The sequence below is a fragment of the Tachysurus vachellii genome, chromosome 3, assembly GCF_030014155.1.
Source record: "Tachysurus vachellii isolate PV-2020 chromosome 3, HZAU_Pvac_v1, whole genome shotgun sequence".
Classification (NCBI taxonomy): domain Eukaryota; kingdom Metazoa; phylum Chordata; class Actinopteri; order Siluriformes; family Bagridae; genus Tachysurus; species Tachysurus vachellii.
In genome coordinates this window covers 18,505,227-18,517,375 of record NC_083462.1, presented here as the reverse complement: position 1 = coordinate 18,517,375, position 12,149 = coordinate 18,505,227, and the positions used below count along the sequence as shown (strand labels likewise).

The 12,149-nt window shown below is 37.5% G+C and overlaps 1 protein-coding gene across 2 annotated transcripts in view; it reads left to right on the top strand.

Annotated features, from left to right (window-relative positions):
* The window catches only part of syne1a (spectrin repeat containing, nuclear envelope 1a), a 115,749-nt gene that overhangs the window by 69,080 nt on the left and 34,520 nt on the right, over nt 1-12,149 (top strand). For both annotated transcript variants that reach the window (XM_060866125.1, XM_060866126.1), the window contains 17 exons: nt 1,873-1,995; nt 2,089-2,250; nt 3,221-3,421; nt 4,345-4,518; nt 5,983-6,174; nt 6,352-6,483; nt 7,059-7,162; nt 7,264-7,429; nt 7,518-7,643; nt 7,836-7,985; nt 8,061-8,261; nt 8,408-8,509; nt 8,693-8,812; nt 9,578-9,778; nt 9,870-10,043; nt 10,121-10,252; nt 10,356-10,552. In XM_060866125.1, the coding sequence (XP_060722108.1) occupies nt 1,873-1,995; nt 2,089-2,250; nt 3,221-3,421; nt 4,345-4,518; nt 5,983-6,174; nt 6,352-6,483; nt 7,059-7,162; nt 7,264-7,429; nt 7,518-7,643; nt 7,836-7,985; nt 8,061-8,261; nt 8,408-8,509; nt 8,693-8,812; nt 9,578-9,778; nt 9,870-10,043; nt 10,121-10,252; nt 10,356-10,552 (2,657 nt within the window). The remainder of the gene's footprint in view (nt 1-1,872; nt 1,996-2,088; nt 2,251-3,220; nt 3,422-4,344; nt 4,519-5,982; nt 6,175-6,351; nt 6,484-7,058; nt 7,163-7,263; nt 7,430-7,517; nt 7,644-7,835; nt 7,986-8,060; nt 8,262-8,407; nt 8,510-8,692; nt 8,813-9,577; nt 9,779-9,869; nt 10,044-10,120; nt 10,253-10,355; nt 10,553-12,149) is intronic.

Here is a 12,149-nt window from a genome sequence, read left to right as displayed (position 1 = left end):
AGTGACACCGTATTCTTATATCCTGTTTGTCATTATGACAAATTATTATGTCATTACTGATTTTTTTATTCTGTCTGTTGTGATGACACACAAATGATATATTCTTTATGCCATAATGACACATAATCCCATATGGGGATGTGCTAGCTTAGTGGTTAAGGTGTTGGACTACTTATCAGATAGTTGCGAGGTCGAATCCCAGGTCCACCAAGCTGGTAATGCCTGAGCAAGGCTCTCAACCCTCCATTGCTCAGATGTATAAAATGAGAATAATGTAAATTCTCTATAAAAAAAATAATCTAAGTCGCTCTGGAGAAGGGGGTCTGCCAAATGCTGTAAATAAATAGCATAACTGATTCTTATATACTGTATGTCATAATGACACTTTACTGAAACTTATATTCTGTGTCACGATAACACACAACTGATCATATATATCATAATGTCTATATGTCATATTGTTATATAACTGATATTATTATATAAGGAGTACCATAGTAACTCAATGGCATGAAGACACTGAGCTGATTCTTATATACTGTTTGACATAATGTTACATAACTGGCGATAGTATATAGGTCACAGTAACTCAATGTCATAATGACACATAGCATATATTTATGATAAATATATCATAATGACTTTATTACTCATAATTTATACTGTATGTTATCGTTACATATGCACATCATTTCTGTATATCATAATGACACAAATGAGGTCCTAATGACTAAAAGAATAAAAGTGTTATAACAACACGTAACTGATAGTTATATACTTTGTAATCAAGCAACTTGTACTAATATAGGTCATGATGACTGGTGACACATACATATAAATGTCATAATGGCACATAACAATCACAGGACGTCAAAATGACACAACCTTTAATTTTATATATGTCACATAACATCATAAACATAAATCATAGTGACACTTAACCTGCACTTGGTATGTAATAATAAGTCATGGGTTATAATGACTCAATACAATTAATAAATGTAATAATGCCTCATAGCTCAAACTAATATGCAGCATGTCATAATGCTCACATCATCCTTCCTTCTTTTCTCGTCTCCCTGAGCTGTTTTACTAAAACCAGGTCACTGATCATGACGTAGCACAATGAGCGCGAGTTAGAGCTCCGGATGTGATTGTGTCTGAAATCACAGAAGTATAATGAATACTAACTCACGTGGAAAGATGCTTTTTAAGCATGACACCACCTTCATGGCAGCTTATAACATTTATATATTATATATATTTGTTTTTTTTACGGCCTTTTGTTTCACCTATAGATTGTTTATAGGATAAATCATATAGTCACTGTCTTTTGTTTGTACATGAGAAAGAAATTTTGATTTCCATCACTTGTTCATGTTGTACACAAAATGTAAATGAAATCCAGCATCAATTAATAATAACACCAGCACTAGCAGTAGTGTAATTGATATAAATTGAAATAAAAAAACAAATGAGTCAAATAATCACCACCTTCATTAACCACACTTAAAATTATAAACACATTAATGATCATTTACTGTTCGTTGGTCACATGTAAACTGCATAATTGGCATACGTAATTTTACTTATATTTACATCTAGCTTAGCTACAGCTAATAATCTGACTTCAGAATTACAACATTGTTAATGGGTAATTAATTTTTAAAAAAATCCCTACAAAAGTTCGCATGCAGCTACAGTTGACTTGTAACCAGCTTCTGCTGTGTTTTTTTTTGTAATGATATTAAATGTAAACTTCTACAAAACACAGTCTTCTTCTTCAAAAAAAAAAAAACACACATGAAGAAAAAACACACATAAGATTTCACATATACTGTAGGTCTACATTTAACACACTCTTTTCCTCAGGTTCCAGGAAAGGCCCCATTAAGTCGCGCTCCTCTACAGGAACTGTATGACCAGTCCATGGAATCGGCTGCCACGGCTAATCTGGACGACTTACAGCGCTCGTGGGAAACGCTGAAGAACGTGGTAAATAATTATCCGTTCTTATCAGCTTATATAACAATGTTATCGCTTTGCGGCGCACTCCTAGCAGCTTGTGTACTGTTTCCCGTTGTGTAGATCAGCGAGAAACAGAAGAGTCTGTATGAGGCTCTGGAGAGGCAGCAGCATTACCAGGAGTCTTTACAGTCCATCTCCACCAAGATGGAGTCCATTGAGGCTTCACTCAGTGAAGGGCTAGAACCTGGAAAGAGTCCCGAGAGCCAGATGGCAGCTCACCAGGTGAGGGAAGCAGAGAGCAAGAGTCACATTAGCACCAGGTTCATTTATGTGGTGGAAAAAAACATGTACATGGGGCTATTATAGTTGATGCTTATGTGGGGCACAATTACTCATAACGTATATATATTCTGTATATCATAATGACGCAAAGCTGATACTTGTATACACTCATATATGTCAAGTGACAATTTATACTTATATTGTACTATTCATAATGACTCATGAGGTCATAATGGCACATAGTACCTACACACATAAGTAATGATACTTATATATACTTATATATTTATATATGACTCACTGACAAATGCTTATATAGGTCCTGATGACACTTGTATATATTGTCGCATTGAGAACCTATGGAAGACGTTATGTCTCATAATGGCACATAATATCATCTTATAGATATCATAATGACATAACCGGTGCCTTCATAAGCTAAACTGACTCATAATTTATGTACCGCATGCCAAAATGACACATAACTGATAATTGCATATACTTATATACAGTGAGGAAAATAAGTATTTGAACACCCTGCTATTTTGCAAGTTCTCCCACTTAGAAATCATGGAGGGGTCTGAAATTGTCATCGTAGGTGCATGTCCACTGTGAGAGACATAATCTAAAAAAAAAAAAAATCCAGAAATCACAATGTATGATTTTTTAACTATTTATTTGTATGATACAGCTGCAAATAAGTATTTGAACACCTGTATATCAGCTAGAATTCTGACCCTCAAAGACCTGTTAGTCTGCCTTTAACATGTCCACCTCCACTCCATTTATTATCCTAAATTAGATGCACCTGTTTGAGGTCGTAAGCTGCATAAAGACCCCATTTACAATATCAGGAATGCATCGACTAAGTAACCCTGAGATCCAGAACCAAAATGGTTGATTGATAAATAGGAAGTAAATATAGCAAATAAATAAAAACACAATCTCTGATGATGTTTTCTGTGTCCAGGCTTTGATGGATGAAATCCTGATGCTACAGGATGAGATCAGCGCTCTGCAGGCGTGTTTCTCCGAGGAGCTCCAGCGGGATGAGGAGAGCCCCGAGCAGGACGCGGGTGACCAGCTGGCACTGCACTCCACCCTCACTGTGCTGGGAGAACGCATGGCCACCATCCGCATGAAGGCCTCGGGCAAGCGCCAGCTCCTGGAGGTGAGACATTATTGTATTGTACGAGTGTTTTCATGCATGGTGAGTATGCGCTGTGTAAAGTTTTCTGCAAGATATTAATAATTAAAAGATTTACATGTTATTTATGTAAATGTACATGTAGATTTACACAGAATAACAAAATAGAATTGGAAGCTAATTAAGCCTTTTAATTTATTGTGTAAACCCTGGAGAGAAAGTGCATCCTTTTGTAACCCATAATTACTTCCACATATATTTCCTTCATTGTCTTTGTTCTTTTCTTGTTTATGTTTATTTGTTTACTTTTCGCTTACGTTAGACCACAAGTTTGTCTGTCAGGGCCACATGTGACAGAATGACCTGATACAGATTCACACGTTCAGTCAGATTTGTAAATGAATTTATGATTTGGATGGATTTCCTCTCATCCCTATGTGACCAGCGTTTTTCAGTAAAATGACTAATTACAGAGTCCCTGTTAAATTATATTATATATCAAAACATATTTCAATAAAATTCAATTTATTTGTATAGCGCTTTTAACAATCCACGTCATCTTAAAGCAGCTTTACAGAAGCATAGAAACAGAAAAAAAGAATAAAAATAAATAAATAAATAAATATAATGTTTAAAATTAAGTTAAACTTGTATCACAATAAACATCCAATTACGGCTTAAAATATACAGTTTAATTAACCTCTTCATTCTGATGATCGCAGACACAGTATCATTATGCTTTTCTGTGATTTTAATAAGCACAAATTTGCTTTATTTTCCTCCTTTCTAAGTGTTAAAAATTTTTTAGAATCAATTTATTCAGGATTGAAAGCCATGCGGCTAATATAAACTTGTTTTTTTTTTTTAATTTAAAAATTTTTAAACTCGTAGCTGAAAGCTTTTGATAAGTCGGAGTGTTTCTGAGTGACTGTGAGTCTCGTGTGCAGGAATGCTTGAACGAACAGCTGGAGGAACAGAGACAGGAACAAGCCCTTCAGCGTTACCACAGCGAAGCAGAGGAGCTCGATCATTGGTTGCTCAGCACACGAGCGACGCTTAACTCCGCCCTCCAGCCGCATCCAGAGGACATGGACATGGAGGAGCAGCTGATCGACTGTCAGGTGAGCAGAATGTGTGACATGTGGTTTATTTATTGTTTTGTTCCAGATTAGATCTTGAAGCATTAAGTACTATAATAATAATAATAATAATAATAATAATAATAATAACATCCTACTATACCATAATAGCATGATCCACAGTAATGGGCTCATTTAAAGCTCATTGACTCATCATAATTCAATATAATAATATAATAATAATTCAATTCGGACAATACACATGTTTACATGCTCGTGTTGCACATTGTATCTTGCACTAGCCCGCTACCACCTGCTTGACTTTAAATGCCTCCTGATGCACGTGTACAATATCAATGGAAGCATTGTATAGTCCACATATTTATATTTATTTCTTGCAAGTCTATGTATAGGAAACACACACACAGAGCCAGTAGGTTATTGTAAAGTCAGTATTGTAGAAATCAGTATGCTATTGCATAGTTTGTATAGTCTGTACTAGCTGTATAGTCTGTTCTTGCTCCAGCCTATGTATCTGTCAAAAACATGAGTGTATTGTTTGTACTGATGGCATAGTCCGTACCTGCCCCCTGCTTCGTTGTTGTTTTATGTTTTATGTCTGTATGTACTGTATGTTGCACCGTTGACCTGTGAGACACAACATCTCGTTCCACTGCATGTCTCAACATGTAGCGGAATGACAATAAAGCTAACTTGAATTTGAACTTGAACTTGATAAGACAATGATAATTGTCAATACAGACAATACAGACATGATCCATAATACAATAAGATAACAGACAATACAGACATGATCCCACATGGACATGGAAGTTATCATCTCACATAATTTGACAAAACATCCTGCACTGAATGATCGTTTATAGACTACCTTTGAGTTTTGATTTGTGGTCAGTTATTTATTTTCTGATTTTTAGTCTTCTAGTCTATCACTTCCTTTAAAATAAAAAAAAAAATTTCCACACACAAATAGACGGTTTCACTAATAGCCTCACAACACTGCCGTATTTCGTACCTGGACGATATTCATTTAAATTTTCCTTAAACTTTTTTTAAAAATGCCTGTTGATTAAGATGATTAGAAATGTAGTGGTGTCGTTGTAGTAGCTCATTAACTCATTTAAGTCTAATCTTAGCCTGATTAAAATGTAAACAGATTAAAATGTGTTGTTTTGAGAAAAAACATGGTGATCAATACAATCACAATATTAACAAAAACATATTGTGACTTCATTTATTGCCCTGTCTGTGTTCTATCTGTATTATTCCAGTCCTAACCCTGTAATTTTTTTAATATGCAAATTAGACACAGTACTGGTTGCATGCTGAAATCTGATTGGCTCTTATATTTTATGATGTAATAACACATTTTTTCAGCTAATTAAACACTTCTCTGGAAGTTAGTTTAGTTATATTTGTTACTTTAGCCGTTTTGCTGTATGCCAGCAGTGTTTCAGAGATGCTACAATTTACTGGTGTGTACAGAACATGTTGATGGAGATTGAGCAGAAGGTGCTGTGTCTCTCCGAGCTTTCGGTACACAGCGAGAGCCTCCTGCTGGAGGGGAAAGCCGGCACGCGTGGAGACGCCGAGCAGCTCACGCTCAAGCTGCACAGCCTTAAAGCCAGTCTTCTGGAGCTGCAGCGCATCCTACAGGACAAACACACCCACATCCAGGTGAGACGTGACCATTTTTTCTCAAGGTACAGCTTTAACATTGACTCTGACACTGGAGACTGGATTGTATTACACTTACAGTATTGATGTTTATAACCTTCCCTTTCTGTTCACAGATATTCAGATGAACATCTATAACAATAATTATACATTAGTAACAGGAAGTTTTCTCCTCAGGGATCTTTAATGGAGCAGGAGGAGAGTGAGCCTGACTCAGCCTTGACTCAGAGTCCCAGCATACTGGACTGGCTCAGTCAGGCCCGGTCCACTCGCAGCCAGCAGCACCAGGACACGGTGCAGAGACAACGGGTACAAACCTTTAACTGATTTATAAGTGTATAGCTAAAACGTCCCGGAACGTAATAGCGTGACATACGGTACAAAGTATACATAACGCAGTATGGAATTTGGTTGTAAATTGGGCGGAGCTAATCTCAGGTTACAATTTGCATAAAGGACACGCTGACCAATCACAAATTCATTAGCATGCTAAATGGATCAGCATTTAGAACATTTTGTAAATCATTTCATTCAATCACTTTAACACATTAACAGTAAGTGTTGTTACATCATAACTAGAAGCTCACTAGAAGTCACTTATTTACCAGAGGCTGTTTTTTTTTACTTTAATGGTGTCTTTTTTGGCTAGTCCAATGCTAACTTAGCAAGTTTAGCAACTGTGCTAAAGCTATAGGTACACAGAGGGGAAAAAAGAAATATCCAGAATCCTGCTGGCAAACACAACATAGTGCTGTCAGTCATTCTTTCCTATTAGGATATTAGGCCACGCCCATAGCACAGTCCTCAGTCTTTCTCATTAGGATATTAGGCCACACCCATAGTGCAGTCCTCTGTCTTATAACTTCCTGTTTTTATTAATTCAGGAATTAGAGGCACAGCTCGAGGAACAGAGGAAGCTGATGCAGTCTGTGGCCAGTCGAGGGGAGGAGCTTCTCTCCCACTCCCATACCACACCCACTGGAGACAGGTGTGTCCTCCTGATGTGTGCCATTCTGTCAAAATCCCTCCTAATTTTGCATTTGCTTTAAACCACACTGATCTGTAATTTTGTGTGTTTTTCTGTCACAGTGCTGCAAATTGTCAGGACATGTCGGATCCGGGCGAGAGCACGAGTCTGAGCACGAGTGGGAACGAACAGGGCGATATGAGGATGAAGTGGGAGAATCTGAATAAAGACCTGAACACCAAGCTGCAGTTTTTGTTCAACACCATGCAGGATGAACAGCTCAGCTCGGTACACAGCATAAAAATCAGCACAGGAAGCGACACACTCTGTCAGCTCAGGTGAACTCATGTATTTATTTATTTATTTTACCTTGTAGGTCTATCAGAGATCTCGAGTGTCCAGCCCAGGAAGTCTTTTCAGAGGAGATCAACTGACACCGGACATTTTTTCCCCCAGTGCTTTATTTGAGAATTTTAACCAGAAACTGGAGGAACTAGCTGAGGTACTGATTATACAACTAATCTAACCGAATCGGGCTCCGTGTAGAGATTGTGTAACATTTTATAGCCATTTTTGTGAGCTTTTTATCTTTTCTGCATGGAAGCATTATCAGATCAGCATTATCTTAGATATAATTCAGTTTAGACCGTTTCTATTGATGCCTAATCTCCTGTTGGTTGTTTTCTCACACCAGGCTGATGTTAAACACGCGCACACCCGGGAGAAGTCTCTGTACGAAGCAGTGTGTTCAGCCTCCACCTGGCTGGACGGTGCAGAGAACACACTGCTTTCCGGCCCTGTGCTCCTGTCTGACGACTCGGAGATCCAGCTGTTTCATTTAGAGGTACGCTTCTGTTCACGTCAGGACGAGTTAACGTCAGGCTGAGGCAGGTGATTCGAGAGCATCTCTTTCATGCAGGGTTTGAATAAGGAGGTGAAGAATGTCAGCGAGGAGGTGAGTAAGTGTCAGGATGTTCTGGAGGGACGTGATGGAGGAGGTGATGGCTTGATCGAGGAGGTGCTAGATGGACTGGATGAGAGACTGAGATTGATGGATTCACTGCTGGAGCAGAGATGCGACGGGATTCGAGACAGACTTCAGGAACATACAACTTTTCAGGTGCGTTCATTTAACGAACGTTATCATGAAGTGTTCTAGTGTGCAAATGTGCAAAAGTGCAAAAAAGAAGGCGATGCACGCATAATATGATATCCAACATTTTTTTTTTAAGGTGTTAAAGTCTTTCATTTTCCGTCTTCTTTTAGGTGGAATTGAGGCAGTTGTTCACTGCTATGAGTGACTCCAAGCATCAGCTGCTGCAGAAGATGTGCGGAGCTGCAGATCGTCCAGCGTCCAGACAGCTAGAGGTTCGAAACGCACGTCAGCTTGCTCACATCCATCACATTCGTTCATCCAACTAAATCCTTTTATCTAAGAATTATTTGGCAGTATATATCCTAGTATATTGTAGTATATTATTGTTTCTATAGTTAAAGATCATTCACAGGGATTCGTAAGCTGTATCTCAAGCTGTTTGTGTGTGTGTACAGACTCTGGGTGAAGCAGAGGGCAGTCTAAGGGAGTTTGAACAGAGGTTGTGTGAGATGAAGACTAAAGGAGAAACTCTGCAGTCAGACCCAGTCATCACACAGGAGCTGCTCAGACTACAGGTAGCGTCCACTTGCTCTCTCCTTTCCGAGCACCAGAACCTCAACATGACACCGCCTGCTCCATCACTTTGGAGGAAATAAAGAGTGCTGGAGCTCTTCTGGTCAGCACACTTCCTGGTTTGCATCCTAGGAACAGGGATGTTCAAATAAATTGGCAGGAAATAAAACGTTCCTGAGACTATAACACAGGAAGTTTAATTGGTCGGAATTCTTCTAGACGTTTTTGAGTTCCTATTGAAGGTTTCTGGAAATATTCCTACATTCCTGAAAAAAAATAGTTAAAAGTTTCTGTATTCCTAAAAAGTGTTCTTGGATTTAGGAAGATCTGAAGTTCTCAGGTTCCTGAACAATTCTTGAGTTTCTAACAAAGTCTCCTGAGATCACGGATAACGTTCTTGTGTAGCTTATTAAAGTTATTGAATTACTGAATTTCTAACCATAAATTATTGTCTAAAAAATATCCTGCTTTTCTTATGTATTTCTGGTTCCTTAAAACGTTCTTGAGAAATTATTCATGAAAAGGTTCCTGGGTTCCTGAAAAAGTTATAAGTTGTATTTCTTAGGTTTGTGAAAAAGTTTTTTTGTGTTATTGGGTTTTTGGAAATTTACAGATTTAAGAGGTGGGGAAAACATACCTGGGTTTTTGGAAGAGTGAGTTCTGTCCTGAAATTTATTGGATTCTTAGTGAGAGTGTAGACAAGTTAGGAAATGCAGCTGAGGTGCTTCATTTGGAAGTGAGCTCCTGTCATGTTTGTGTGTGTGTAGGACATGTATGAGGAGCTGGTGGAGATGGTGGGCTCGAAGCGGAGTGCTCTGAACCAGATGTTGGTGTTGAAGGTACAGTATGAGAAAGCTTTACAGGACCTGCAGGAGCTCGTGGACACGGCACAGGACAAAATGGCCGCGGATCAGAAGATGACTGCAGGTTCCGTGCTCGAAGTTCAGATCCTTCTGGACAAGCACAAGGTTTGTATCAGGTCTATTTACAGGCTTGTTCTCAGGCTTTGTGTGGCCTTTGTTTTTGGTTAACTGTGTGTGTGTATGTGTGTGTGTGTAGGAGTTTTTTCAGGGTCTGGAAGCCCATGTGGTGCTGACGCAGGCGTTCTTTAGGCAGGTCAGTGTGGTGATGGTGCAGAGAGAGGTTCAGGTTCTGGAGCAGACTGTAGCTCAGGCTCACACCGTCCTCAAACAGGCTCACAGAAGGGGAGTGGAACTGGAGGGCATCCTGGAGGTGTGTATGTGTGTGTGTGTGTCATCATATAGTCATATAGAACACCATATTTTAGTGTTGGTGTTGTTGTGGTTCAGGAGTGGAGCAGTTTTGTTGGAGATTATCAGGCTCTGTATAAGCAGCTGGAGGTGGTGGAGAGCAGCATTCCAGTCGTGGGGCTGGTGGAGGAGACGGACGAGAGACTGAGTGAAAGAATTGCACTTTATCAGGTACTCAACACCTCCTGTAATAATCCCAGACCCTCTAGCACGGTGTTTAGTGGATGTATACTCGAGTATACCCTAAACATACTCTGTCCTGGTTGTGCTGCAGTGTCTGAAGAGCACCCTGGTGGAACGGCAGCAGCAGCTCTATCAGGTTCTAGAGGACGGCAAGAGACTGTTACTGCGTGTGTGCTGTTCAGAGCTCGAGACTCAGCTCACTCAGCTGGGAGAACACTGGCTCAGCAGCACCACCAAAATCAGCAAAGAGCTCCAGCGCCTTGACTCCACACTCAAACACTGGACCAGGTCTCACCTCTATAATCTTTACTACATCACTATAATCTATAATCTTTACTACGTCACTATACTCTATAATCTTTACTACATCACTATACTCTATAATCTTTACTACATCACTATACTCTTTACTACGTCACTATACTCTATAATCTTTATTACATCACTATACTCTATAATCTTTACTGCATCACTATACTCTATAATCTTTACTACATCACTATACTCTATAATCTTTACTACATCACTATACTCTTTACTACGTCACTATACTCTATAATCTTTATTACATCACTATACTCTATAATCTTTACTACATCACTATACTCTATAATCTTTACTACATCACTATACTCTATAATCTTTACTACATCACTATACTCTTTACTACGTCACTATACTCTATAATCTTTATTACATCACTATACTCTATAATCTTTACTATGTCACTATACTCTATAATCTTTATTACATCACTATACTCTATAATCTTTACTGCATCACTATACTCTATAATCTTTACTACATCACTATACTCTTTACTACGCCACTATACTCTATAATCTTTATTACATGACTATACTCTATAATCTTTACTACATCACTATACTCTATAATCTTTACTACATCACTATACTCTATAATCTTTACTACATCACTATACTCTAATCTTTATTACATCAATATACTCTAATCTTTACTACATCACTATACTCTATAATCTTTATTACATCACTATACTCTATAATCTTTACTACGTCACTATACTCTATAATCTTTACTACATCACTATACTCTATAATCTTTACATCACTATACTCTAATCTTTATTACATCACTATACTCTATAATCTTTATTACATCACTATACTCTATAATCTTTACATCACTATACTCTATAATCTTTATTACATCGCTATACTCGATAATCTTTACTACATCACTATACTCTATAATCTTTATAACATCACTATACTCTATAATCTTTATTACATCGCTATACTCTATAATCTTTACATCACTATACTCTATAATCTTTATTACATCACTATACTCTATAATCTTTACTACATCACTATACTCTATAATCTTTACTACGTTATTATACTCTATAATCTTTACATCACTATACTCTATAATCTTTATTACATCACTATACTCTATAATCATTATAACATCACTATACTCTATAATCTTTATTACATCACTATACTCTATACTCTTTATTACATCACTATACTCGATAATCTTTACTACATCACTATACTCGATAATCTTTACTACATCACTATACTCTATAATCTTTATTACATCACTATACTCTATAATCTTTATTACATCACTATACTCGATAATCTTTACTACATCACTATACTCTATAATCTTTACTACATCACTATACTCTATAATCTTTACTACATCACTATACTCTATAATCTTTACTACTTTATTATACTCTATAATCTTTATTACATTATTATACTCTATAATCTTTATAACATTAATATACTTTACTAATGCTTTACATTGTATTATTACCACACAGTACACATTACTCCCTTATCTTTATTAGATTACTGTACTCTTTAAAGCTTCCTTTCTTCCT